Source organism: Macrotis lagotis, chromosome 1, assembly GCF_037893015.1.
Source record: "Macrotis lagotis isolate mMagLag1 chromosome 1, bilby.v1.9.chrom.fasta, whole genome shotgun sequence".
NCBI classification, from domain to species: Eukaryota; Metazoa; Chordata; class Mammalia; order Peramelemorphia; family Peramelidae; genus Macrotis; species Macrotis lagotis.
The window spans coordinates 877986684-878013827 of NC_133658.1; the positions used below are offsets into that span (position 1 = coordinate 877986684).

A 27144-nucleotide genomic window follows, 5' to 3' on the forward strand; every position below is an offset into this window, starting at 1 on the left:
ACTTAATAATTGCCTAGCTGTGTGACCTTGGGCAAGTCACTCAACCCCACTGCCTTCAATTAAAAAATAAAAAAAATTCTGGAAAAATAATTGAAAGAAATGCTAAATTTCATTTGGGGGTTAGTGAAAATAAAGATAAACATTTTTCCAATCTAAATTGATGAGTATACCAAAATTTATCCAAGTGGATCTTTGGTTAAGGATTCCTGCTATAGAGAAAAGCAGTCAGTCCACTTTGAGCAATTCCATTCTCTACATTCTCACTCTGCAAAAATGAATTTGAGAGGGACAGCTAGGTGGCACCAACCCTGGAGTCAAGAGGACCTGTGTTCAAATCCAGCCTCAGACACTTGACACTAGCTCTGTGATCTTGGGCAAATCACTTTACTCCATTGCCACACACACACACACACACACACACACAATGAATCAGAGATCTCCGGTGTCTCACTTCACAAAAAATTAATCAGAGACTCATGAGAGGCCATGAGCTAGTGCATAGCTCTTGTCTACTGGGAAAGAGTCAGTCCTTTGATCACTGAGTTTACGTGACAACAAAAGAAATCATGGTATTGTCATAAAAAGAAACTAGTCTTTCCTTCCTTCCTCCCTCCTTCCTTATTTGTTAAGTGACTTGCCCAGGGTCATACAGCTAATAACTGTCTGAGGTCACATTTGAACTCAGCTCCTCCTGGCTCCAGGGCTGGTGCTCTTGCCACTGCACTACCCAGTTGTCTCTGCTAGTTCTTTCTCACTGTGGGGAAGAGAGGATTGTATGTTGGTATGTTTTTGAGGCAAGGGAAGGGTATTAAACCTCCTACTCTCTGTGTGGAAGGGTTCAACAATTTGAACCCAAGTAAGTTAATTGACTTCTCTGGATCTCTGTTTCCAAATCCGGTCATTTAGTGACTTTTTTGGGTCTTTCTTTCCACAGGTTACCACCTCTGTCTTAACACTCTTCATCCTTCATCTTACACTGTTAGGTCTTTGTTCCCCACTGTTTCTTCCTTCCCTTCTCTGCCCTCTGCAAGTTGCAGCCTTGCATTACTCCCACCATCTGTTGCCTTCACTGTTGATTATCTCCAATAGATCCAGCATCTATCTTATTTGTAAATACGACTGTTTCCAAGTTGTTTTCCTCTGAGCTCCTTGACAGCAGGGACTGTTTTTTGCCTTTCTTTGTATTCTCAGCACCTAGCAAAGTGCTTGGCACATAGTAGGCTTAATAAAGCCTTGTAGACACTGTCAATACCTGGAACCTTCTGTTCCAGATAATAAACTTCTGTTTTTCTACCTGACTGGTGCCAGTGCCCCCTGCCTATGACTTCAGGAGTGGGAGAGAAATTAGGTGGACTAAAATTCCTTCCACCTTTAAACCTACAGTCCTGTGATCAGATGCCTTCTTCATTCACTCATTTCTGATAGCTTAATTTTGGTCACTTTGGGAAGCAGCTGAAATGGAAGCTGGCTGCTGGCTGCTTTGATCATAGACGGGTAACTATCTTTCAGAGGTGGAGAGGCAAGGTTCCATGAGAATCAGAACTTAAAACAGCTCTGATGATAGCTAAGTAATAAATGATTTAGATGAAAAGGATTCATTATCCCCAAATACAATCAAGCTCTTTCACCTTCTCCTCTGTCTCTTTCTCTCTCCCCTTCCATGTGTCTCTTCCTCTCCTCCATCATAACTCAGACTCCGAATTCCTTTCTGTTTCTATTCTGTTCAGCAAAAAATAAACAGCACATAAGCATTTTGTAAAGTACCTACTATATGCCACTGGGCTATGAATTGTCCAGAAATTTCAATTGTATTATCTCACACTCTAAGAACAGAAGCTGGGAGGCTTTATGGCAACTTAGTGACCAGAGGTCTCCTTAACCTCACCTTCCTCTGTTCCAGTGTTAGCAGAAGGTCCTCAGTCTGGAGTCAGAGGACCTGTGCTTACATCTTGCCTTTGGGGGCAGTTAGGTGGCACAGTGGATAGGAGTCAGAATGACCTGAGTTCAAATTCAGTCTCAGACATTTAATAATTACCTAGCTGTGTGACCTTGAGCAAGTCACTCTTAACCCCATTGCCTTGCAAAAGCTAAAAAAAAAAAATCTTGCCTGAGTGACCTCTGGCAAGTTATCTATTTTTTCCTTGGTCTCAGTTTCCTCATCTGTAAAAGAAGGGGGTTGGCCTAGATAGCCTTTAAGTTTCCTTCCAGCTCTAGATCTAAGATCTTATCCTTCACCACCCCCTCCTCTGATGAGGTGTTTCTTCTTCCTGGTCCCCTCCTCATCTTCTTTGGACCCACCCTCTCTCATATCTGTAACCCAGTTCTAGAGAGACATTGCTACTTTCTCATTATCTGGGTTTGAGATGATAATAAATAACAGTAATGTTGATGAGGATAACAATGTGCTATGATAACAATAGCAGTTAACATTTATAAATGTTTTTATAAGCTAGACACTACTAAGCTATGTACTTTACAAATATCATCTTATTTGATTCTCACATCCACCCTTGGATATAAGGGTATTATTACTCCTATTTTTCAGATGAGGAAATTGAGGCAAACAGAGTTGAAATGACTTTCCCAGGGTCAAACAGGTGGTAGGTATCCTTTTGAACTCAGGCCCTTGTCACTCCAGGGCCAGAGTTCTCTAGTATCCCTAGCAGATAATGATCTAAAAAGTGGCAGGGGAAGAGTAGGTGATTTCCAACCATGAAATTTTCCTTCTAGAAGCCCTGGCCAGCAGGCAGACTTTCATGGTTGCACTTGGAGATGTCCCGAGTTGCTCTGCAGGCCAGACATTCATTCACAAGGGAGTTCATTCTGCACAGTTTGATGGAATGTGGAAATGTGGGGGTCTAACCTGGCAGGCCCAGATATGGCCTTGCTCCCTTCATCTGTCCAGCAGCTCCTCCCTTGACAGCCCCACAGAGGCAGAGCAAGGATATTTTCATGCAGCTTTAGCCAAGACCTAGAGTCAGCACTCCTCGAGCCCCCACCCTGCTTGACTCTAATTTAAGTGGGAGGGTAGAAGGGGGAGGCAGGGGAAGGCTGGGGGGGAGGGGATACTGGGCTAACAGTGCCTCAGGGATAAAGCAGCTCTGGATGGACCCAGACCAACTCGACTAATCACAAATGCAATCCATAGACCAATTAGCTCACAATTTGATTGGTTTTAAATGAGTAAATCTGTTTCCTGGATTTGCCGATTCAGCTCCCTGTAAGCATGTTTCTCTTATCAATGCAAGTGGGCCCATTGGGCAAATCACTCTGCCTCTTTGGGCTTGAGCTGCCCAGTTTGTAAAAATAAGAGGGTAGGGCTCTATGACCTCGAAAGATTTCCTCTGGTGTTCTAAGGATCTTCCCAGCTCTGACATCCTGTGTTCTAAGGGTCTTCCCAGGTCTGACATCCTGTATTCTAAGAGCCTTTCCAGGTCTGTCATCCTGTGTTTTAGGGGCTCTCCTAGCTCTGACATCCTGTGTTCTAAGGGTGCTTCCAGGTCTGACAGCCAGTATTCTAAGGACCCTCCCAGCTCTTTATCCATGGTCTCTTCTAGAAACCTACCTGTCACTGCCAAGGATAAGAGATCAGTAAGCATGTTTCTTCCATGTTCCACTGTTTTTTGGACAGCTACACTGGGCCCAACCAAAACTTCAGGTTTGGAAAAAAAAAAGAAGGGAAAAAGCAACTAAGGGGAGGGCTTTCTAACTGGGAAATAAAGAGGAAGAGGCAACTAGGAAAAAAGGTCGGAGGTCCTGGGATTCCCACAAGACTTATTCGGAGAACTCTCATGACCCCATAGATCCTGGGGTTCCCTATTTGAGAAACTGTTGTAGGTCAAAGGTTGTGGTGGGTTCGGGGAAGTCTCTGTTCTGAGGAAACATATTCATTAAGGAGAGCATCATGGCAGTTCTCGCCTGTGCTCACAATCCCCAGAAGCCCCTGCTATGAATGCCAGTTTAAAATGCATTGTTCTGCCTTGACTGAGTGAGAGCTCTTCAACACCTGTTCTCTTGGCTCCCAATTAATTTTTTTCTTTCTTTTGATTTCTAGGCTGTCCACTTATCTTTGGTGCCCTTGACTCATCACTAATAGAACAGAGAAGTTGATTTCAAGGCAAGCATATCCACTTCCTGTGGACAGTAGAGCAGCAGAGTAACAGCCAGGTAGCTGAGGACCTAGGTGCAGGCATGAACTTGAATTGTGCCAGCCTCCCAAAAGGAGGCCACCTCTGGGCATTCCAAGTGCCCAGGGAGTGCACATCACATCCCCTTCAGGGTGGAGGATATGAATGGTCTGGCTGGGTCAGTCTACCTCAGTGGGGGTGGTCATTTTTAGCTAGGAGGAGAAAGGAAAGAGATGCCACATGGGAATAAAAACAAGGTGGTGGAATGAGGATGCAATGGGTACCACCAGAGAAATGGGTGCCCCCTCTTTATGATCTGATGAATTTCCCAACCATTTCTACCTCTCACCAAAATGTCGATCTCCTCCAGGAAGTCTTCCCTGGTTCCCCTAATCAGAAATGAGATCCCCTCAGGGTGACCTCAAACATACTTTATTTATACCTCTCAAATTCACTTACCTGGTAATGATGTCCATTAGAATTATTGTATTTGTCTTAGCCTCCTATTTGAAGGTTCATGCTATGAAGTCAAGGATTGTTCTATCAAAATCTATCTAATTGATCAAATCTAAAGGCATTTTCTCTCCACTCTTCACCACTCTACTTTTACCTAAAACAATATTCTGTGCCTTAGAATTTAGTAAAAGTTCACTGATAAAATATTTAAATTTAAAGTAGTAAATTGTCAGATTCTGGTCAAGTGAATCACTTCGGGAATTATATATTCATTCATCCATCCATATTAGAGAAGAAAGTGTGGCACAGTGAATGAGTTGGCCTTGGAGCCAAAGAAATCTGGAGTCACATCCTATATCTGAATGACCCTGGGCAAGTCATGTAATCTCTTAGTTTCTCAGTTCTAAATCTGTGTTACTCTAATTCTGTATGTTACAAAGAATATGTATTGACAGAGAGAATTTCCTCCTCTGAGAGTTCCCTAGGCTAATGAAATCAAAAATTTCATTATCTATCCTTATCTAATCATAATTGTAACTTGATCTTCACTTTACACATTATCTCATTTACTTTGTATATACAACTTCCTTTGTGAGGTATGTACATCTTTCTTAGTGTCTACCAACCTATCCATCCATCCATCCATCCATCCATCCATCCATCCATCCATCCATCCATCCATCCATCCATCATCTACTCCTCAATCCATCTATCCATCCATCCCATCCTGATATCATAAGATCTAGACATAGATCTGAAAGAGGACCCAGAGATCGTAGAAAAAGTCATAAGAAGCTCTAAAGGCCACTAATCTAATCCCTCATTTTACAAATGAGAAAATTGAGTTCCAGGTAAACTAAGTGTCTTGCCCAAGGCCACATAGATCAAAAGCAACAAACAGGTGGGACTTGAATTGAGGCCCATTGGCTCCATAATGTGAAAAGTGAAAGTTTAAAGAATGAATAATATGGAAGACAGTTTGGTGGGGTTTCCTAGTAGGTGGCTGGACTCTGGTCCCAGTCAACCATCATCTCCTCATTCCACATCTGCTTAGGATAATGGACTTAGAATCATGGAAGATATGGATTCAAATTCTTTCTTAAGTAAATTCTAGCTGTATGACCCTGGGCAAATCATTTAACCTGGCTGCTTCAGTTTCCTCAATTGTAAAATGAACTCAATGGCCTCTAAAAGTTCTTCCAGCTCTCTACTTATGCTCCTACTGTGGAGTGGCATCAGAAGACACTTGTAAGATGCCCATAAGAGCACACACCCATACTCACAAGCATATACAGACAATAAAATAGCAGCAGAAGCACAGCTGGCCTTACTTTTCTGTGCTGCTCATAGTTCCGGATGAAATCCCGAAGCTGCTCTTCCCGGCTCTCCAGGGTGGCATAGAGCTGTTGCATTTGGCTCACGAGGTCTGTCTTTTCGGCCTTCAAACGCTTTCTATCAGCCTTCATGGCTAAGAGAAAAAGAGAACAGAGTATTGATATGAGACTGAGCTGGAAGGTGGCTATTTCTTGCCGCCCCCCTTCTTCCTTCACTTGGTACCTTTTTGTTTCCTCCTGGCTTTTCCTAAATCAGTACTGATTTCAGATGTAGAAAGAGGCCATGGCCCTCCCTACTGGGAGAAGCTTTGGGACCCCTTGTCTTGACTTTGTGGGGTCAGTCTAGCTGATTCAAGTGTCAGATTCTATTAAAATGAATCACAGAGCACCTGGAAAGCCAGTGAGGAGAAACTGTCAATCCACCCTGGCCTAAGATGCTGCCAATTGTTCTTGTTCCCACGGTTGGGGACCCAGCTTGATTAAAAATATGAAACATCTCATCTGGAAAGGAGCCTCTTAGCAAGTAAACAAGGCTTTTTCATACTACTGATACCCTCTTTGTCTCTTCCTAGGCTTGCCATCTGTCAAAGGATTTCCTAGCACTTAAAACACAGGTTCCCTAGTATATCAGAAGGTATTGAAAGATCCACCATGAGAAGTCACACCAAGGTGGGAGAGCAGGTTGGCCCTCTGGAGGGATCTACCAATTAACCAATCAGTGAGCACTTATTAATTAGTGACAAGCACCTATAGTGTGCTAGTAAGAACTTAATCTGGGGGATAGACACCTGAATTTGAAGTTGGGAAGACACCAGTTCAAACCTAGTCATTGACACCTAATGATCATGTGACCATTTGAGAAATGGCAAATATCAGAAAAGAAGGTTCCAGCCTGCACTAGGTGCAGAGGGTGAGGCCCTCCATCATGGTGGAGCTAATCATGGCTTCATACCTGGACAACCAGACCCTCGATCCTCAGAAACACCCATTCCCGTAGACAAAATCAGAATAATAGAGGCAACTCCATTACATGTAAAGGAGATGGGCAGAATAGAGTAGGTAGAATGCTGGTCTTGAGACTTGGGAAAGAAAGGGACAGAAGGAGGAAGAAAGAAGGGAGAAAGAAAGGGAGGAAAGGAGAGAAGGAGGAGGGAAGAAGGAATGGAAGGAGGAAGAAACAAGGGAAGGAGGAGGGAGAAAGGAAGAAAACTAAAAAGAAGGGAGGGAAAAAGGAGGAAAAAGAAAGGAAAGGAGGGAGAGAAGGATGAAAAGGAGGAAGAGAGGAAAGAATGAAGAGTGGGAAGAAAAGGAGGGAGGGATGAACAGAGAAAGGAAGAATGGATGGATAGATGAAAGGGAGGAAAGGTGGGAAGGAAATAAGGTAAAAAGGGCAGGTGAAAAGAGGAAGGAAGGGGGAGAGAAGGAAAAGAAAGAAAATGGAAGGGAGGGAGAAGAAAAGGGATGGAAGTAGGGAGAGAAGTAGGAAGAAATGAGAAGGAAAGGAGAGAAAAAAGAGGGAGGAAGAAAGAAAAGAGAAAGGATGGGATAGAAGGAGGAAAGGAGGAATGAAAGGAGGGAGGGAAGAAGGAGGGAAGAAAAAAGGAAGGAGGAAGGAAGGGGGAGGGAGGGAAGAACAATGGAAAGGAGAAATGGAAGGGGAGAGGGAGGAAAAAGGAAGGGAAAGAGGGAAGAAGAAACGGGAAGGGAAAGGACTAAAGGAAGAAAAGAGGAAGGAGGGAAAGAGATGGAAGAAGGGAAGGAAGAAGGGATAAAAAAGGGAAAGGAGGGAAGGAAGGATAAAGGAAGAGAGGGAGAGTGGAAGAAAGAATACACTATGTGGTTAGGATGGGGAAAGGAATTTGCTCCCCAGGGGCCAAAGGCTCCAAAATGGAAGGAGACAAATAAGGTAAATGATGCTTACCCTGGTTTAATCCCCTCATTCCCCAGTAAGGACCTCACCAGGGTAGTATGGTGAATGATGGGGGTCCCAAGTTCTAGCTTGGACTCTTTGTATGAACCCACTGTGCTTCTTGGACACCCCTCTCCCACCCCACCCCATCCCCCAGAAACCAACGTGTTCCCATTCCTAGGGTCCTGAGAGAAGCCATCTGGAATCTGAGATCCACATTCCTCTCATCACCATGACAGCTGAGGGCCGCAAAGAGCCAAGAGAGAAGTCATTAATGTGTCACCTGGTTGATTTTTCTATCAGGGAAAAGGAGAGTGGCCCCTCCCCTACCACAGAGTGGGCTCCCCTAATGGAGGAGGTGCTTTCACCACCAGATGCTTGCTCTTCTCTCTTTGCCCTCCTTCTCCCATCCCTGGGGAAAAGAACCTGGCCCAGATTTTTGTTTCAAAAGCTTAGACCATCCCAGGGATGGATGGCATTCCATTAGAAAAGAAGCCCAATGTTCTGAAACATTACAGCAATACTCCCAGGAAACCCCTCCAGCCTGGTGCCCTGAATGAGAGGTCTCTATAGTGAAAACTACCCTCCTGGATCAGGTGAATATAAGAGGCAGGTGCCAAGGGATGGGGAGCAGGGAATACCTCATCATCAACCCCTCCCATGAAGGAAGAAGGTGAAAGAGTGCCCCTTATACCAGGTCTGACCTTGGGGAAGTCACTTTTGAATCCTCAGTTCATTTCCTCATGTGCATAATGAAGAGACTGAACTCTGAGGTCTCTGTGAATTCTAATGGAAGATCCTATGACCTGGGGTTAAATCTTAAATCTGTCATGTGTGTGACCCTGGGTAAATCATAAACCTCTAGTTATATGACTACACACACATACACACACACACACACACACACATTAAAACAACTTCTAGCTGCTTTTTAAAAATTTTATATAAAGCAGTAGAGCTAAGTGACTTGCTCAAGGTCACACAGCTAGACAATTATTAGGTGTCTGAGGCTGGGTTTGAACTCAGGTCCTCCTGACTCCAGGGTCAGTGCTCCATCCACTTCACCACCTAGCTGCCCCTACAACCTCTAGTTACTGCTGTTGAGTCATTTCAGTCACGTCTGACTTTCAGTGACTGCATCTAGGGTTTTCTTGGCAAAGATATTGGAATTGTTTCCCATTTCCTTCTCTAGCTCATGTTACAGTTGAGGAAACTGAGGCAAACAGGGTGAAATATCACAGGATCAGTGTCTGAGACTGGATTTGAACTCATGTCCTCCTAACTCCAGGACCAGTACTCTAGCCACTGCACCACTAGCTGGCCCAAACAACCTCTGAGGATCCCAAACAACCTTTAAGACTTTATGGCAGAGACAAGGACCCATCTGCATTGGTTGAGAGAAGTTCCTCACTAAGAGTTATTTCCCTATAGCAATGGCATCACAAGTCTAGTTTAAAAAGCAAACAAAACTATCTTACGTTATTATATTTGTCAAGTCTCAAACTGCCTTTTTCTTGCTCATAAATGTGCCTTCTCACTCTAGTTACAAAGATCTTTCCCCAGCAAAACACATCCCCAAACACTTCTAAGCTAGACTTGCCAACAACAATCTGAGAAATCTGCTGAGTGTCTCAAGCTCTGGCCTCTGTTTCTAGGCAGCCTGCCCCTGCCCCCAGTTTTCCTCCCTAATCAAGCAGGTTCACTGGGGCATGTCCCATTCCACCGCAACTCCACCAGAACCATTTCCATGGTGATGGATGATGTCATACCACAGGCTGGGACTGTGAGAGCACTGAATGTATATCACAATGGGAGACCAGATTCCCAAAGGATTCCAGGACCTGATGGGGGGTGTCAGAGAGGAATAGAAAAGAGAAAAAAAAAGTAATCTGTCTCCACTGATAAAGGGGACAGGGGAGGTCCCAGAAATAAGCCTGTTGTATGTAGGATCATGCGTCCAAATCTAGACAGAATCTCAGGGAGAAGGGATCTTAGATGCCACCCAGTATCTTTGTAACTAAACAAGAAAGATCAATCACTGGCTCTGAAATCTGAAGACCTTGGGTTCGAATCTTAACTGCCACTTCCTATTCATATGAACTTCAGCAAGTCATTTCACTACCATAAGCCTTAGTTTCCTCCTTTGAGGGGGGAAAAAAGGATTTGGACTAGATGGTCTCTATCTTCCTTTAAAGCTGTAAATCTGAGGGGGGGGAGTGAATAAATGGATGAAATATTAAAGGTAATTTTGTATTAAGCAAGTATGCTAAGAGGTTGGGACTCACAGAAAACAAACAACAATCCTTGTTCTCCTTAAAGAGTTTGCTCTATTTGGAAGAGAATTCTGCTGTAAGGTGGATGGAAAGGACTCAGAATGCTAAGAATACCTTACAAGTTTCTATGATTTTTCTATAACTTGTCAACTAAGAATCATCTAGTCTTGGTTTGAAATCCAAATTAAGAGGGGATCCACTACCTCACAAGGATGTCCATTATTCCATTTTCATTATTCTACCTTTCAAGGTTAGGAAAATTTTTCTTCTATGAAGCCTAAATTTGCCTTTTTGTATCCTCTGCCCATTCCTCCTTCCCTCTCAGCAAAAGAAGGAAAAAAACCAGTCACAGAATCCAAGAAATCAAAGAGACCTCAGTGACCACTCCATACCTGGAAAAAATATTCTCTATAATAAAGTGACAAATGTCTAGGTGATCTCTACTTCATGAGGAAAAATACCCCCAACACCCCCAGGAATAGACTGTTTCACTTTTGGTTAGCTTCTCGATTGTTAGAATTAATAGCAATGGAAATTAGGTGTCCATCCAGTGGGGAATAAATATCACTGTTATAAAAAATGAAGAAAAGGAAGAACTTATTATACAGGTTATGCCTTTCACATCATAACTTTTCCTATCATAGTATTAATATATAAAGGGTTGGCATAAGAAATTAAAAGTGATTTTTAGGGAGTTTTGCAGAAGCTGCAGCTGACACACAAAGGTCAGCAGACAATATGGAAAAAGTTTAGAAACTCAGAAATATTAAAATAAAATATATGTATAGTATTGCATAATATCAACCCAAAATTTACAAAAAGGTACTATAAATGCTACATGAAAGAAAAAGAAAAAATTCAGACTTCTTCTCTAGTAGGAAAGGAGATCCAAAAAATTCTAGGCAGATTTTCCAGATCTTGGAGGTGTTTCATCCCTAATCCCTGAGATGTAGAAAGGATAACTGTATTAAATGATGCCAAGAGAAGTGAGTAGAACCACAAAAAAGGTAGTACCATGACTACAACAAAGAGAATTAAAAAGAAAACAACCACAAAACAATGGAAATTGAACATTGGGATATTATGCCTGGTTCTCTTCCTTTGCTGGTGTCTTTCTCTCAAGTTAACTTCAATGTCTCCTCTGTCTATATTCGATATACCTGGCTATTAGCCAGTTCTCTCCTACTTTAGAATATAAGCCCCTAAAGGGCAGGGCATCTGGTCTTTGCCCTTCTTTGTATCTTCAGCTCTTAGCACAGTGTCTACCCCGACCAAAAAAAGAGGTATGAGAAGGTACCTCTCAGGCTTCTTTGCAGAGGTGGGAGGACACAGGTGTCTGCTTCTAATGTCTGTTTCTTCTTGTTTTTTTTTTTAATTTAATTATAAGGGAGAGAAAAGGGTTTCTTGGGAAATGTAAGCAATTTGAAAACATAACTATAAAAATGTATTTAAATTTGCTATGAATAATTAATTTAATCATATGGGGGAAGGAAATCATTTTATTAAGGTTTTTTTTTGAAAGGCAATGGGGTTAAGTGGCTTGACCAAGGCCACACAGCTAGGTAATTATTAAGTGTCTGAGGCCAGATTTGAACTCAAGTACTCCTGATTCCAGGGCCGGTGCTCTATCCACTGTGCCACCTAGCCACCCCAGGAAATCATTTTTAAAAGAATGCTTTGGGCATACGAGGTAAGGAAAAGGGTCGGTTGTGGGGAAGACAGGCACAGGCCATGAAACAGACTGATAACTACTCTTCCAACATGGCCCAGAAATGGCTCTTACAGTCTCATCTAACTCAAGATAAATCAAGACATGATTGTTGCTATTATTATTGGGGGGGATGTTCGATTTTAGACAATGCTTTAGGATCACCTAGTCCAGTTCCTTCACTTTCTAGAGGGGGAGGTTGAAGGCCATATAGGAAATCTGGTATCCATCTCAAGGTCATCTGGGTTCTAAGGAGCAGAATTCTCCTTCAAACCCAAACCCCTTAACTTCAATATTAATATATTTCCCGCTATCCTATACTGCTTTCTTGTAAAAGCAAATATTTCCCAGAAAGTCTGAACCCAGGCACTCTTGAGGGCTGGAGGAATCACCCCATTACCAGTAAAATCCACCCCTTTCCCATGAAAAGGGCCAGCTGCAGCCTTGGATGGCTGGCTGTCAGCAGGGTGTTCCCTCCAGTCCCAGCAGGGGGACAGCCTGTCTTTGCCAGGCCACATTCCTGGCCTTGGCTCCTTCCTCCCTCCTCCAGGAATCTCCCTCCTTATAGTCCACATGTCTGCTAAGGGAAAGGTCTCTGAAAGCCATCCCCAGCCAGGTAGGTGGCCTGCCCACATGTCTCATGCCAAAGGGGAACAAAACATGTCCCACCTAGTATCTCTTCTTTTCTCCAAGTTGCAAGTTGGCTCAGGGCTGCTCTGATCCTATGGATATCCTTAGCCTAGGGGTAGGGGTCATTAGTCATTGATGGATCTTCCCCAGGACTTCCTACTCTTAGCTTCAGATGGGGTAGAATGAGTGGGTGAGAGAGAGAGAGACAGAGAGAGAGAGAGAGAGAGAGAGAGAGAGAGAGAGAGAGAGAGAGAGACAGAGAGACAGAGAGACAGAGACAGAGACAGAGAGAGAGAGAGAGAGACAGAAAATGGGAATAGGGAAGGTACATTGGGTAATGGAGAGAGACAACACAGTCAGCTTTCCAAGTGGTTACTCATGTAGATGATACCCAAGACCTCAGCTTAAGAAGATTTCTGGACACATGGAAATTATGGTTATCCTGAGTACTGATTTATTGAAATAGTAATAATATTCCTCCCTTTAACTTCCCTCCCCCAAAAGCATAGAATGTCTGAGCTGGGCGGGCCCTCAGAATAGAATATTAAAGTTAGAAAACCCCTTAAAAAACAGAATGTCGTAGCTGAAATGGCCCTTAGAACCCAGAATGTCAAATTTGGGAGGGGGCTTAGAACAGAGAATGTTAGAACAGGGAGGGTCCTTAAACATAGGACATCCTTTGATTTTGTTAGTTTTGATCTGCAGACCAAATTAATGTATCTGACTTGCACATTATATTTATTATAGTTAGGAGTATGTTGTGCAAAGACATCCTCACTTGTCTTTACCAGAGTCTGGTATGGTCTGATTTAACAGGAAAACAGTCCTTTTGGTGATGGTGTGGATGCTGTAGGAGTCCTTGCCCTTTGAGTACAGTTTTTCCTCCCATATCAACCAGACAAAATGGTCAGTGTGTGATACCTGGTACCCTAAAGTGTTCAAAGCAGGCCCAAATCACCTGGATCCTCCAGTGAGGAATAATGGAATAGGAGCCTGGTTCTATTTTGTTGGTTTTGGGGAACTGGGGCCATGATCAAGAAGCATGGCCAGGGGCTTTCTTATTGTGCTGCTAGAGGGGAAATTCTTGGACTAGCACAAGACAACCAGAGCAAAAGCATGTGCCAAGAGTGTTTTTATTAATCAAGAACAAAAGTTCGAAGATGATCAGATACTATCATAGTTCTGACCATAAATGATGCTGACTAACGATCCGCCAACGTTATTCCCATGACTGCTGGGTAACTTCCAGGAAATCTGTCTTTGGGTTCCAGGGGATGTACGGTTGAAGGTCTGAGAAGAAAGGTCATACCGATGCTTGGTCCAAGGAGGGACAGGTTTGGATTAATGGTGTGGTTGCAGCCTGATGTTGCTGAAATATTGGGGTGAATATCAGAGCTATAAGGGCCCTTAGAACTCTGTCAGAACTCAAATCCAGAATGTTCTAACAACTGGAAAGGACTTCAGATCATTAGACAGAGGAGATTACATGTACTATGTCACTGTGAGGGCAACAAGGGAGTCCAGTTTATCCCAGTGTCTAATTCTGGGCTTGGCCCTAGTGAAGTACTCAATGGGAGCAGGTCTAGACTGTCCAGGTCTTTGTAAACCCAATGAAAGGAAGCTAGAAGTCTGTTCAGGCAAGGCCAGGGGAAGGAACTCGGGGGCAATCTTGTGAGTCTGAGATCATGGACAACTTCAGAATGGTTCTTCTGGGGCTTGTTGCATTGTATTGAATCCTCTGCCAACCCTAAGGAAGAAGTGCTTGGAGTAACCAAAGGCCCCTCTCTGCCTTCTCTCCCAAATGCTTTTCATTTGTTCATTTTTCTCCTTCTTTGTCTCTGCCTAGCATCAGAGTTGAGGAGGAAAAATCTCAAAAACTAGACTTTATAACTTTGGGAAGGACCTGAATTTAAATTCCATCTTCTGACATCTGATCCTATTGAGGAAGCACTTGGTACAAGAAAAAAATCCTCATTGCCTGGAGAAAACATCCTGCCTCTTCCCCACTTCTGCCTGTGTGATCCTAGGCAAACTCCCTTGTTACCCACCCTAGCCTCAGTTTCTTCATCTGTCAATTGAGAATTGACCTTAATCCTATTGCTTGCCTCTGAGGTTAACTCAAGATCTTCTTCCATCTAGTTTTTTTGTTCATACTTATTTACCACTTTGGACTGGAGTTCCAAGACTGGAATTTTGTCTTTCTTTTAACCCACACCTCACCTGTAGATTTCAGAATTCTACTGCCTTGGAGCTTTTGCCTTCCTATAGAGTTATTGTCATATAATAAAATGGGATTTGGGAGAACTGTATTCTAGTCCTGCCAGGACTTAATAACTGTTGTGTGGTCTTAGAAAACCCATTTTCCTTTTTCCTCATCTGTAAAATGTGGTGAATGGAACTGTTGGTCTCTAATGGAAGAGGCCTCCAATGTGTCTTAGGCAACTAGGGGGTGCCATAGTACACAGAAAATGTGAATGGAACAGGTCTCTAATATGTCTTAGGAGCTAGGGGGCATCATAGTGCTCAGAAAAATGTGAATGGAAGAGGTCTATAATGTGTCTTAAGCAGCTAGGGGGTGCCATAATGCTCAAAAAATGTGGTGAATGGAACTGATCTTTAGTAAGTTTTAGGCAGCTAGGAGGTGCCATAGTGCACAGAAAAATGTGACGAATGGAACAGGTCTTTAATGTGCTTTAGGCAGCTGGGGGCACCATAGTGTACAGAGTCTCAAGCATGGAGCCAGGAACACTGAGTTTGAATCCTACCTTAGACACATCTTAATGGTATGACCCTGGTCCTGCTTGCCTGAAAAATGAATTGGAGAAGGAAAAGGCCAACTTCTCCAGCATTTTTTCCAAGAGAGCCCCAAATAGGGTCATGGACAGTCAAACAGAATTGAAAGGACCCAGCAAGATTGGAAGGCTCCTTTCAGGTCTATAAGCCTATGATCCTTAACTCTATAAATGTCACCCTTGTTACTATTTCTCTTACTGAATTGGAAAGTGACTTGCTCAAAATCCCACTAATTAGTTCAGGCCTTTTCTTTTTCTTTTTTTTTTTTACATTTAATTTTTTTATTATATTTCATTTTTTCTCAATTCCATATAAAACAAACATTTTAATAGCTGTTTTTTAAGCAGGACTTTGCTGAGATTGAGTATTCCAGTGTTGGCTTAGCTACCCCCAAATATGCTGGTTCTGCCAGAGTTTGGCCCAGAACAAACTTCCCTGGCTTAAGTTTGAGGGTGAGGGTGGAAAGAGTGACATAGCACCAGTTAGAAGAAATCAAGTGGTCCCAACATGACCAGCCAGGGCTGACCTGAGATTTATTCTCCCTGGCAATGTTCACCCTCCCTCTGGCCTGGGAGGGGAGGGGGAGCATCCCTTTGTCTGAACCTTCTCCTTGGCAGTCCTGGATCAAACCCAATTCAAATTTCATTGTATGCTTGACATGAAAGTGGCTGTTGGTTGTGATGTTTTCAAAATTAATATAAAGGTTATTGTTCTACCAGAGCACTGTAGACTCATGATCCACTGAGTGTGGGACTGCTTTACATTTCTATTAGCCAGTGCTGGGCAGTATGGGCAAAGCTACTATCGGAGGCTGGAAGTGAATGAAGGGTCAAAAGTGAAGCCCACTGCAGGAAGGTTAATCAGGTTCATAGGTTCAGAGATAGAACCAGAAAGAACCATCCTGGTCCTCTAGTCCAATGCTTTTCTCATTCTACAGATGAAAATGCAGAGGCCCCTAGTGGTGTGACCTGGGCCAGTCCTCAGAATAAGAACTGGAGCCAAGGTCCTTTGACTAAATCTGATGCTCTAACCAGTGCATCATTCTGGAAAAGCCAAAGGCTCTAAGGAGGAAAAAGGATTGCTGTCCTTCAGTTGGGCCCTGAGGATCCCTTCCCTAAGGAGAACTCAGATATTTAATGTTTTAAGGGTCTATCTTAAGTATTCTTTTTTTCTAAGTTCTCTTCAAGTTCTAACATTTTATGTTCCAAAAGCCTCCCAACTCTAATGTTCTATGTTCTAAAGGCCCTCCAAGCTCTGGCATTCTATATTCTGAGGGCAAATGTCTTCTTTCACCAAAGTCCATCACTGAGAGATGGACTTCTTTTCCTTTGGAATCCTGAAATTCCCTCACCTAATGCTGTCCCCTCCCTTCCCAGAGCATATCACCTCCTGGTCTGACATTTTCCCTGCCTCCCCTCCAGGCAGTCCAGGAGGAAGAATCAAAGCCAACTCCAATCTGGGGTGAGTGCCACTTGGAAACGGTCCTCTTTGAAGCCAAGTGAACATTCTTGCTCTAGCCTCCAAATTCCTTCCTAGTCAGGCTATTAAAGAATGACTATGAAATACTAATGTGTCACAGATGGAGTTATCTGTCAGTAGTTGAGACCACAAAATCGGGGGCTTCAGTCAAACCTGTGGGCACATCTGTAGCTGGGAGGGGGAGGGGGAAGGGGAAGATGAAAGAGTCTGGGTAAGAAAAGTACAAGAAAATAGGAAGCTAAGACTGCAAAACTGGTACAACGTGGATAAGTAACAGCAGAGTTATTCCATCCATCCATCCATCCATCCATCCATCCATCCATCCATCCATCCATCCATCTAACTACTGATCAACTCAACAAGATCAATGACTATGATGTTTAAAGCATAGTGGCTTATATTCTATTGAGGAGAAGCAACATGTTTGGATAAGTTGATATAAAATATAAGCAAAGCAAAGACAAACTACTTTGGGTGGGGTGGAGCGAGGAGGGTACTAACAACTGAGGGACTCAGGAAAAGTCTGAGGTAGCAGAGAGCACTTGAAATGAGCTTGAAAAAAGTTAGGGCTTCTAAGAGGTAACATGAACTAATTCTGGGTAGGGGAGACAAAGGCATGGCAGTAGGAAATGGAATGCATTTCAAATGGTGAAGAGAACAGCAATTGGAGAACAGTTTGGTAGGAATATAGTATGGCAGAATAAGGTATGATCTCTCTGGAAAGAGAGGCTGGATGTAGCTTGTGGAGTCTTTAAATGGTCCCATTTCATCCTCAAGAGAATAGGACCCAATGAAATGACTTGAGGAGGAGAATGACATAGACAAACCTACTTTTGAGGACTTTCAATGTGGCAGTTGTGCTGTGGTTGGACTGTGTCTATTTTCCACTATACTAAACTGATTCCCAGAGATGGCGGAACTCAACTTCCTCTTTCTATTAAAAGTGAGCCTGAGGAATCTCATATGGCAATTAGGGGAATATTTGTTTTCCTGGCCTCAGTAGGGGGGAGGGGGCAGGGGTCCGGGAAGAACCCTTTTGCCTTTGAATCACAATCAAGCAATAACTAAAAATAGGAGTTGATGGGGCTCAGGACGCTGACATTCCCTCGATACAGGAACTCTGGAAGGGACTTTCTGGAAATGAATGTTCCACAATAATCTTCTCACACAATGGGCTCTATTTTTAAAATTTATGTTGTTCTATGAGGTCATTTTTGGGCTTGGCTCAGAGTTCTGAGGGGCAGAGAGAGGGGTATACCTCCTCTTTGCATTGAAGAGTCCCTTTGGGATCAGGTCCATGTATGGCCTAGACCACACTGCTGGGGTAACTTCCCTGAACCATAGCAGGAAGGCACTACCCAGATATTTAAAAGGAGGTGAGTCTTCAATCATCCTTAGATATTACATAAGCCTCCACTCACATTACACAACTTAGAACTCTGCCTGGGAACTTCTCAACTGAATAAATGGAAGGATGAGAAGAGAGCCACTCTCCCAATGGTGGAATGAGATGTTAGTTAGCACCAAGTCAGCCAGCCAGCTACTATAAGACAGCCAATTAAAATCATTTGATGGTTGGCCTTGTGTTGACTGATAGCTTAGCCAGCATTAGTGATTTCATTTCTAAATCTGTGAATCTAGCATACAGCCATGGCATGATTATTGCCCATAGGCCCACTGCAGAGACACAGGTGCCCTAAAGGGCTCCTTGTCTGATTTGTTCTTTCACAGGGCAGGGGACCCAGGGCAGAAGCTAAAGTCACAGTTCTGAAGCCATCCAAGATGGACCAACTTCCATTTAACAATCTAGGTAAACTGAAGCTTGGGAGACTGAACTGTTCCAAAGTCTGTAAGAAAGAAAATTAGGCCTGGAACTTAGGTCAATTTGATTTCTTGTCTAGTTTGCAAGCTATCATGCCCTACTGTCTTCTATAGCATGTAGCATGTGTAAGAATTTACTCAGCACTCAAGTTTTAATTCCTCTAGTTGCTGGAGATTCCTCTGAGATGGAAGGATACTCCATGGCCAACCCATTGATCAGGAAGTCTCTTTACACCATACCCCCCAAAAGATCACCCAGCCTTTTTCTGAAGACCTTCAGGATGAAAAGTCCCAGTTTTCTCAGGCAGTCCATTCCACTGTGACATAATGGTAGGAAGTATTTCTTATCATCTAGCCTCAAGCTACCTTTCTGCATTCCTAGCCACTGCCCCTACTACTATCCTCAGAACAACAGTCCAGCAGAACAAACTTATGATCTCTGTGCCCTTGGACAACTTCATCATCCAAAGCCTCAGTTTTCTCAACTGTAAAATGGGAGAGTCAAACTAAATGAGTTCTAAAAAGCCTTTCAAATTCTAGAGTTATGACTCTAAGTCAAGTTAAGTCAACTAACATTTAATAAGTATGAAGGTAAAGTCAGCCTCTAATTTCAAGGAGTTCATACTCTAACAAGAAGATAAAAATGCAAACAAGAGTAATGACATCTCTTGAGTATTTGAGGACAGCCAAGGAGGGATGGAAAGGTCAGAAAATATCTCCTTTCTATCCTTCACCCATCTACTTTATTTCTTTTTAATTACTATATTGCAGAGGGAGATTTTTTTTTGATTGCCCATCACAACTCAGCATGGGTCTCTAAGCTTTTCTGGTCTCTACGGTCTCATTTACACTCCATTTTACTGGGCAAAATGGTTCACTGAATACCATTCAAAGAGGCAGATCAAAGTCCAACCATGAAATATTTATATATATATATATAAAATACATATAAAATATACATGTGTACATGTGATATACATGTGATCATATTTACACGATACACATATATATATATTGGCTATGAGTTTGCATTACAAAGTTTATCAGTCCTGAATGTATATTTGGTGAAAAGTTCAATCTTTCATCTAATTATCTTCATTAATATTTAAATGTGTAATTATTAATATCTCTGGGCATGATGGTCTAAATATTTTATAGAAATCTTAATTATGTTAGACTTCCAAATTTGACATAAAACTAACTCATCCTACCAATTAATAGGGCAACATCATTTCAGAAATCTATTGGGGCAAGCTGGCTGGATTTTCTGGGGTCAAGCAGGAGAGTCAAGATCTCTCTGTTTAAACCTAAGCCTGAGAAGTCAACAAAGATTAGAAGTCAGGATCAGATCGATGCTTGTCTAGTTCTGTCATCTTGTCTGTCCACTATACATAGGCTTGAGGAATGGGATGGTGGAATCACTGGGAGTTTTCTTGGGAGTCTACCTCTCCATAGTGCTCCCTCTTGGGTAGACAACATATGATTATCAATGAGCCCTCAGTCCTGTTTCCTTCCCTAACAAGGAAACTTCTTTATATGAAAGAGCCCCTTCTGAGTCTCTGGACAGCATCATCTCTCCTGCTATTCCTAAAAATAAGGAAAAGGGAAATGGTATCCTATTGTCACAAAATCCACCTTGTCTCCTTTGCTTTCTTCCTTCCCTCTACTGGTCTTGCTCTTCTCAATACCTGGCTTTTCTCTAATCTCCTCCTTTGGAATATCTCTCTTTCTGTTCAGTCTTCCTCTGGTACTCTCTAGTCCTTTCACTAAACTTCCTCATCAGCTCCCTTCCCTTCAAAGCTGTCTAGACTTTTCTGAGAGGCCTATGCCTTTCTTTGGAACCTCTATCTCCTGGGTGGGGATGGGTGTGGTTGGGAATAGTTATAACAAACAAAAACTGATTACAGGGATGGAAAGAAGATCTTGGAGGAGTGAGAGTACTCGGACATGTGACAAAGGGAAAGCCTAATGGATGACAGTGTTAACTGTGGGTGGTAAAAAAAACCAAACCTTCATTCTGTCCCTACTGAAGCCCAAAGGGATGGAATATAGTTAAAGTCATATCCTGAGAGACTTAGGAAGGATTTCCTGAGAATGAAGGCTAAGAAACATTGGAATGAGTGAGTTGGTGTTTCCTGGTAGGCCTTAGATCTTAAGATTTTAGACTGCAAAGTAGGAGGCCTTGATTTCCCCTCTTGGCTCTGCTCCAGACTTCCAGACTTCAAAATCATGCCTCAGCTGGTGTCTCATCCTGGGACTTCTCTTAGCATCTCATTCCCCTGGAACGACCAACAAGCTCCTCCAGGATGGCCACCATTGTTGAATTCCTCTGAGGTCCACTATTTTGTAGAGGGACCCACCCTTTATTCTTCTTCCTGCTTGGCTCCTGATTTGAAGACCACAACCCAAGATGTATCTTCTGTACTGCAGACATTGAGGAGGTTTTTGTGAAAATGCTATTGGGCAACTAGGTTATAAAATGGATGGAACATGGTGTGGAGTCAGGAAGACCTGAATTCAAAACCAGCCTCAGATACTTCCTTAGCTGTGTGGTTCTGGGCAATGGACTTAACCCTCCTTCCTCTATCCCTTTTGAATTCCTTTTTGTTGTGCTGTCTATCCCAAATAGAGTGTAAGCTCCATGAGGGCAAGGGTTATTTTTTTGTTTCGATGCTTATCCTCTGGTTTCCTTCCTTTCCTCCTGATGCTACCATTTACTACATTTACTCATGATCATTCATGAGTCATTTAATAACTCCCAGCTCTCACCTACTGTTTAATTATCTGGAAAATGGGTATAAATTTTTCAAATTTACTTATTTTTATCCTAAACTTAAACACCAAATAAAATGAGCATTTTTTTTTTGTATATAGAACAGAAAAAAATAAGGATACACATTAAAACTGCAGGTCTCTATTATGTACAGCTCACTTTTCTTTTTAAATAAATGACTGGTTGAATGTTGTCCTATTTGTTTCTAGTATTCTTCGTGTCCTTTTCAGGGTATTTTAAATAAAAAATGACTCTTTTTTATCTATCTTGATACCCTATACCTATGTCTCCCTCCCCAATCTTCCAACGAAAGGAAAAACAAAGTTCGAAATAAGTGTATTCAAGCAAAACAATGGATGCCCCCCTAGTCTTGTCTGCAATCTTACTCTTTATCTTGAGTTCTCTGTAAAGTAAAAATGAGTGTAAGAGCATAATCACAGCTGAACTACAGACACTGAAGATTTTTGTGAACATTTTGGGAAAAGGCTATTGGGCAGTTAGTCCTGGTACAGTGGCCAGGACACTGAATCAGGAAGACCTGAATTCAAATCTAACCTCTGACACTTCCTAGGTGTGTGACTCTGGGCAAGTTACTTCCCCACTATTTGTTCCAGCTTTTCCATATGTAAAAATAGCACCTGCTTCCAAATGAGACACTTATAAAGTGCTTAGCACAGTGCCTAGCCAACAGTAGGCTCTATAAAAATGTTAGCTATTGTTCCTGCTTTTGTCATTGTATCTTCAGTGCCTAGCACAGTAGCTGGCATACACAGTAGTCATTTAATAAATGTTTGTCGATTAACTGAAAAGCTCCAAAATTGGACTTATTATTTTAAAAGTTGGGTGCCTCCTACCACTCTTCCCTATCTAAACACACCTATTGTTTTACCTTGGTAGGTGAGTGGTCAGGGTGCTCCTCTCACTCACCAGTCTCTTTCTCTACTACTTATTAGTTGTGTGACCTTGAGCAAGTCATTGTCATTCCCTAGGCTTCACTTTCCTCTTCTGTAAAATGAGACTGATGTGGGTGTTTTAGTCATGGCCCACTCTTCTAGAGCCCATATGGGGTTTTCTTGGCAAAAAAGATATTGGCATGGTTTTGCCATTTCCTTCTCCAACTCATTTTACAGATGAGGAAACTGAGGCAAACAGGGTGAAGTGACTTGCTCAAGGTCACCCAGTTAGTAAATGTCTGAGGCCAGATTTGAACTCACAAAGAGGAATCTTCCTGATTCCAGAACCCCACTCTATCTGCTACGCCACTATACCAAGCTGCCACCACCAGCTCTAAAGCTTTGTTACTGTGTTCTCAGGCTGGAAAAATGCTGACTTAGTTCATGGTCTCTATTTACTATTACTAAAATTGATTATATATTAAAAAGAGAAAAGACATCTGACCTCTCAAAGGGGAACAAAACAAAACACAACAACAACAATAAAGCTAGGAACTCAGCTAATAACCATCTGAATAAGAATGAGGAGATTGGGACTGACGGAGGGAAGGAGAGAGGGGGGCGGGGAATAGAGCAATCCTTCAACTCAGCCCAAAGTTCATAGGCTAACAATAGCTAATGCTTATAAAGAACCTACTAAGTGTGTTAGGCATGGTTAAGTATATATAAATATAATCCCATTTGATTCTCACAACAACCCAGTTGAATAAACTGTCTTTCCCAGGTTCATAATCTGCATCTGGATTTGAACTCAGGGCTTCTTGACTCTAGGCTCAGCACTCTGTTCACTGCATCACCAGTTACTCTGACAGCACTATTACAGAGCCAAGATTATAATCCAGACCTCTACCTTTCTAATATGGGCAACTAAGTAGTATAATAGTCCTGGAGACAGGAAGATCTGAGTTCAAATTCAAATTAGTACTTGATACACACTGGCTGTGTGAACTTGGGTAAGTCACTTAACCCTGACTGCCTCACATCTAGGGCCATCTCCAGTCATCCTGATTCCTCTCTGGCCATTGGACCCAGATGACTCTGGAGGAGAAAGGAAGGCTGGTGACTCAGCATAGGCCCTCCTCACTCAAATCCAATTTACTTGTCTTGGCATCATTTCCCTGATGTCACGGTCTTCTTTGAGAAAGAAGGACAACATCATCACCATCATCTAGTATGCTATCCTAATGTTGGCAGCCAAGATTAGTGGTTATAGTCCTGGATTTGGAAGTCCATTCCTCCCTCTGCTTTCAAATTTCAACTTGTTCTGTGGCCTTGGGAAGTTACTTAACCTTTTTGAGCCTGTTTTTCTCATCTCTCAAATGGGATTAAAAATCCCTGTGGTACCTTCCTCAAGGTACTTTGTGAGCTTTAAAAAGCCATAGAAATGCCATTTTAAAATTTTTTGCTGTTATTATAATTTCATTACAGTTCTGGGGTATTATCATTCCTTGGAAACAACTTGGGGCAGTAGGAAAATTACTGGATTTGGAATGAGAAGGTTGGCATTAGAATTCTAGCCCAGCTACGTTCTGGAATTTTGGACATATAACTCTTGAGGCCCCAGTTCTTTCACCTGCCAAATGAGGAAACTGGACTCAATCTCTAAGGTCCATTTCAGCTCTAGACCTCTGTTCCCATGGTCCTCTTGGCATCATCTTTGAGTGATTTAGCTCATGGAGAGAGTCCCCCTAGGACACTATCCTTAAGTTGGCTCAAGAGCTGTGATGCCTGCATAACTCCCCAGCTAACCAGAGTGCCTTGGTCCCCAGTGCCCGTGGGGAGCCAGAATGAAGGAGATGTGGGTAGTTGGAGGAACCAGTGAAGCAGCCATGTGGGGGGTTATTCAGGCCCCCATCTGGAGAAAACCAGGATGCTATGCAGACTGGCCTTTTCCAGGCTTCTCTGAAAATGGTAGACACTGAGAAATCTACAGAGAAAAAAAAATCCTTATGCAAATCAAAGCCTGAGAGTTTAATAGGCAGTGGCAATCAGATTCGTTAGCAAGCAGTAATGCGCAGGAAATGAAGAGATGGGAGTTGTGTTCCTAAACAACCTCCTTATGCTTTAGAATTATCCACTTTACATGGCCTGTTAAACATCTGTCAGAAACCGCAAAGGAGATACCTGCCCATCAGACCTGGGTGAGGCTCTGCTGGCTCCCTCCCACACTATGGTTGGCTGCCTGCTCTGCATCCTATCCCAAGGCTGCATGGGACTGGCAATGTTGGTCAGGCAGTCAGTCAACAAACACTTATTAACATCATGCCAAGGGATTGTTTTTTTTTTTTTTGTTTAGTTTCCTAAGCTGCAAGGATATAAATAGAGGGCAAAACCATGGAGCCTGCCCTCACAGAACATCTATATTAAGCAGATTTTGTTCCTTCAGAGCCTACTGGGAATAGCCCTTCTTCTGAGAAGCTTACCCTGCCCTCCTTCCGACTCACAGGAATTTCTCCCAGTACTTTGGGTGGGCTTCTCCTTGGTACCTATGTTATTCTCTCTTATTTATTGTAGCTAATTGTGTGTTCATATTCTCTTCCCAGTCCATCAGATTGCAAATCTGCAATCCTGCCAATATTTGATCATCACCTCCAGTGTTCTAGGTATTAAAAAGTTTAACAGATCTTGGTTCTGGAGCTGGAGAAAGTCACAGAAGACATCTAACCCAACCACATTTAACAGATGAGGTAACTGAGCTTCGCAGAGGAGTATTACTTGTACAAGATCATAGAATTAGCAAGAGTCTTAGTGAGGATCTGAACAGAGGTTTCTTGACTTAGGAGCCAGGGTCCTTGACCCTGGGCTGGGCGAGTTCTAATTGCCATTCAAATTTCTTTCTATCAATTAATCAACTGATCAACAAGAGTAAGAAGGGCACAGGGCTTCAGAACCAGGAAATCCTAAAGGTGATCCTGTCTCTGATATCTAGTGATTGTGTTACCCTGAGCAAGTCACTCAATATCTTAGTGCCCTAATTCTCTAACATGCTGAGAAGTTACCAACATCACTGCTAGAGGGTGTTCCCTCCTTTAAAGAACTGTCCATCCCACAGAAATCATGGGTCCAGCCTCTCTCTCCTGTGTGAATGGCACCCTGCTGGCTGCTGGAGAGTTGGGAAGCTTACACAGGTTTAGAGATGACAACATGTACATATATTAGGCAGCTAGTGCCCTGCTGGATAGAGCACCAGGCTTGGAGTCACAAAGACCTGAGTTCAAATGTAGCCTCAGATACTTCCTGGCTGTGTGACCTTGGGCAAGTCATTTCCCGTCCATCTGCTTCTGTTTCCTCAACTATAAAATGGTAAGCACAATAGCACCTGCCTCCCAGGGTGGTTGTGAAGATAAAATGTGGATAGCACTTTGCAAGCCATGAAGTGCCAGATAAATATTAATTATTATTATCATCATTATCATTATTATCTATTAGGCAGCAGGTAGCAAAGTGGGTGTGGTACCAGGCAGATCTGAGTTCAAATCCATCCAGTCTCAGATAGTTCTACCTGTGTGACCTTAGACAAGTCATTTGATCTTTGTCTGCCTGAGTCATCTATAACATGTGGTTATGCCAAGGATAAATGAGACATTTATAAAATATCATGTGGCTGACACATTAGGCACTATAGATATGTTTGAAGTACATAAAAGCGAGATACTGGATGCTCTGCTTTCAAACTAAGGGAATGGTGAAATCACCAGGTTTCCTTTGGTTTCCTTCCCAGAATTGGGGCAGCTGGGAGTGGTGTTACCTGAAAGAAAAGGTAGCGCTGGCCATGGGGCCAGTGCCTCACATGCCCCAATCTCCTTGGGGAAGGGCTAGGGTGGGGTTGGGGGGAAGAATGGAAAGGGAAGGACTCGGGGGTGGGACATATGTGGAGTGGGAAGAGGGGCCCCAGCAGATGGTGCCTGCAATAGGAGTCTATAGTAAATACTGTAATGATTTGTGTAATCTTTCAATCAACAACGATGTTTGGAGCTCTGATAAGGAAGTCCAGCCGAGCGCAGAGCACTCACAGTGTAAGGAAGTTTGTAGGTAAAAAGAATTAGCAACAGTGGAAAGGCTTCTCTGAGATGGCGGGAAATTCTCTTTGTCTTCACTTTTTCCTCCAGCCCTTCAGTGTCCCCTTACCCCAAGGAAGGGGAGAAGAAAAAAGAGGGGGGAAGAAGAAAGGAAAGAAGAGAGGAGAGGAAAAGGAGAGGAGGAAAGAGGAAAAGAGAGAGGAGGGGAGAAGACAGGAGAGAAGAGAGGAGAGGAAAAGAGAGAGGAAAGGAGAAAGGAAAAGAGGAAGGGAGAAGATGGGAGAGAAGAGGAGAGGAGAGGGAGAGGAAAAGAGATAGGAGAGGAGGAGATAGGAAAAGAGAGAGGAGGGAAGAAGAGGGGAGGGAAAGGAGAGGAGAGAGGAGGGAAAGGAAAAGGAGGGAAGAGAGGTGAGAGGAGAGGAGGAAAAGAGAAAAAGAGAAGTGGAATAAGTATTATTTAAGCACCTAAGAGATCTTTCTGTCCACACGTAACATTTAGTACTTGGTATATTTAATCAAAATACATTCTGTTCTTTCTGGCTCTTAGGAGTCAGCAAAGTCCCTGCATGTACTGTGGATTCTCATACAGTGAAATGATGATTTCTTAAAGGCTTGGATTTCCTGTAACCCTTTTCCTGAAAAAAGAGTCAGCCTCCCAGTCCCTGGGGATGGGCCCTCTTCAACCAGGAGCACTTCAATAATAGGCCAGCCTCTCACCTATTCTTCCTGCCGCTTCTTTATAACCAGCTGGCCAAGTCAAGGAGGACTGCCAAGAATGGAATTAAATACCTAAGACTGACAGCCACAACTTATCCCAATTAACCGGCAAATTCTAGGGACCTTAATGATTTACAGAAAAGATTCTCCTC

The 27144-nt window shown here is 42.8% G+C and overlaps 1 protein-coding gene across 7 annotated transcripts in view; it reads right to left on the reverse strand.

Moving 5' to 3' along the window:
* Window positions 1–27144, reverse strand: part of KAZN (kazrin, periplakin interacting protein) — a 623945-nt gene that overhangs the window by 112883 nt on the left and 483918 nt on the right. For 4 of the 7 annotated variants that reach the window (XM_074218390.1, XM_074218384.1, XM_074218385.1 and 1 more), the window contains exon 3: window positions 5915–6051. In XM_074218390.1, the coding sequence (XP_074074491.1) occupies window positions 5915–6051 (137 nt within the window). The other 3 variants (XM_074218386.1, XM_074218387.1, XM_074218388.1) reach the window with 3 other exon arrangements.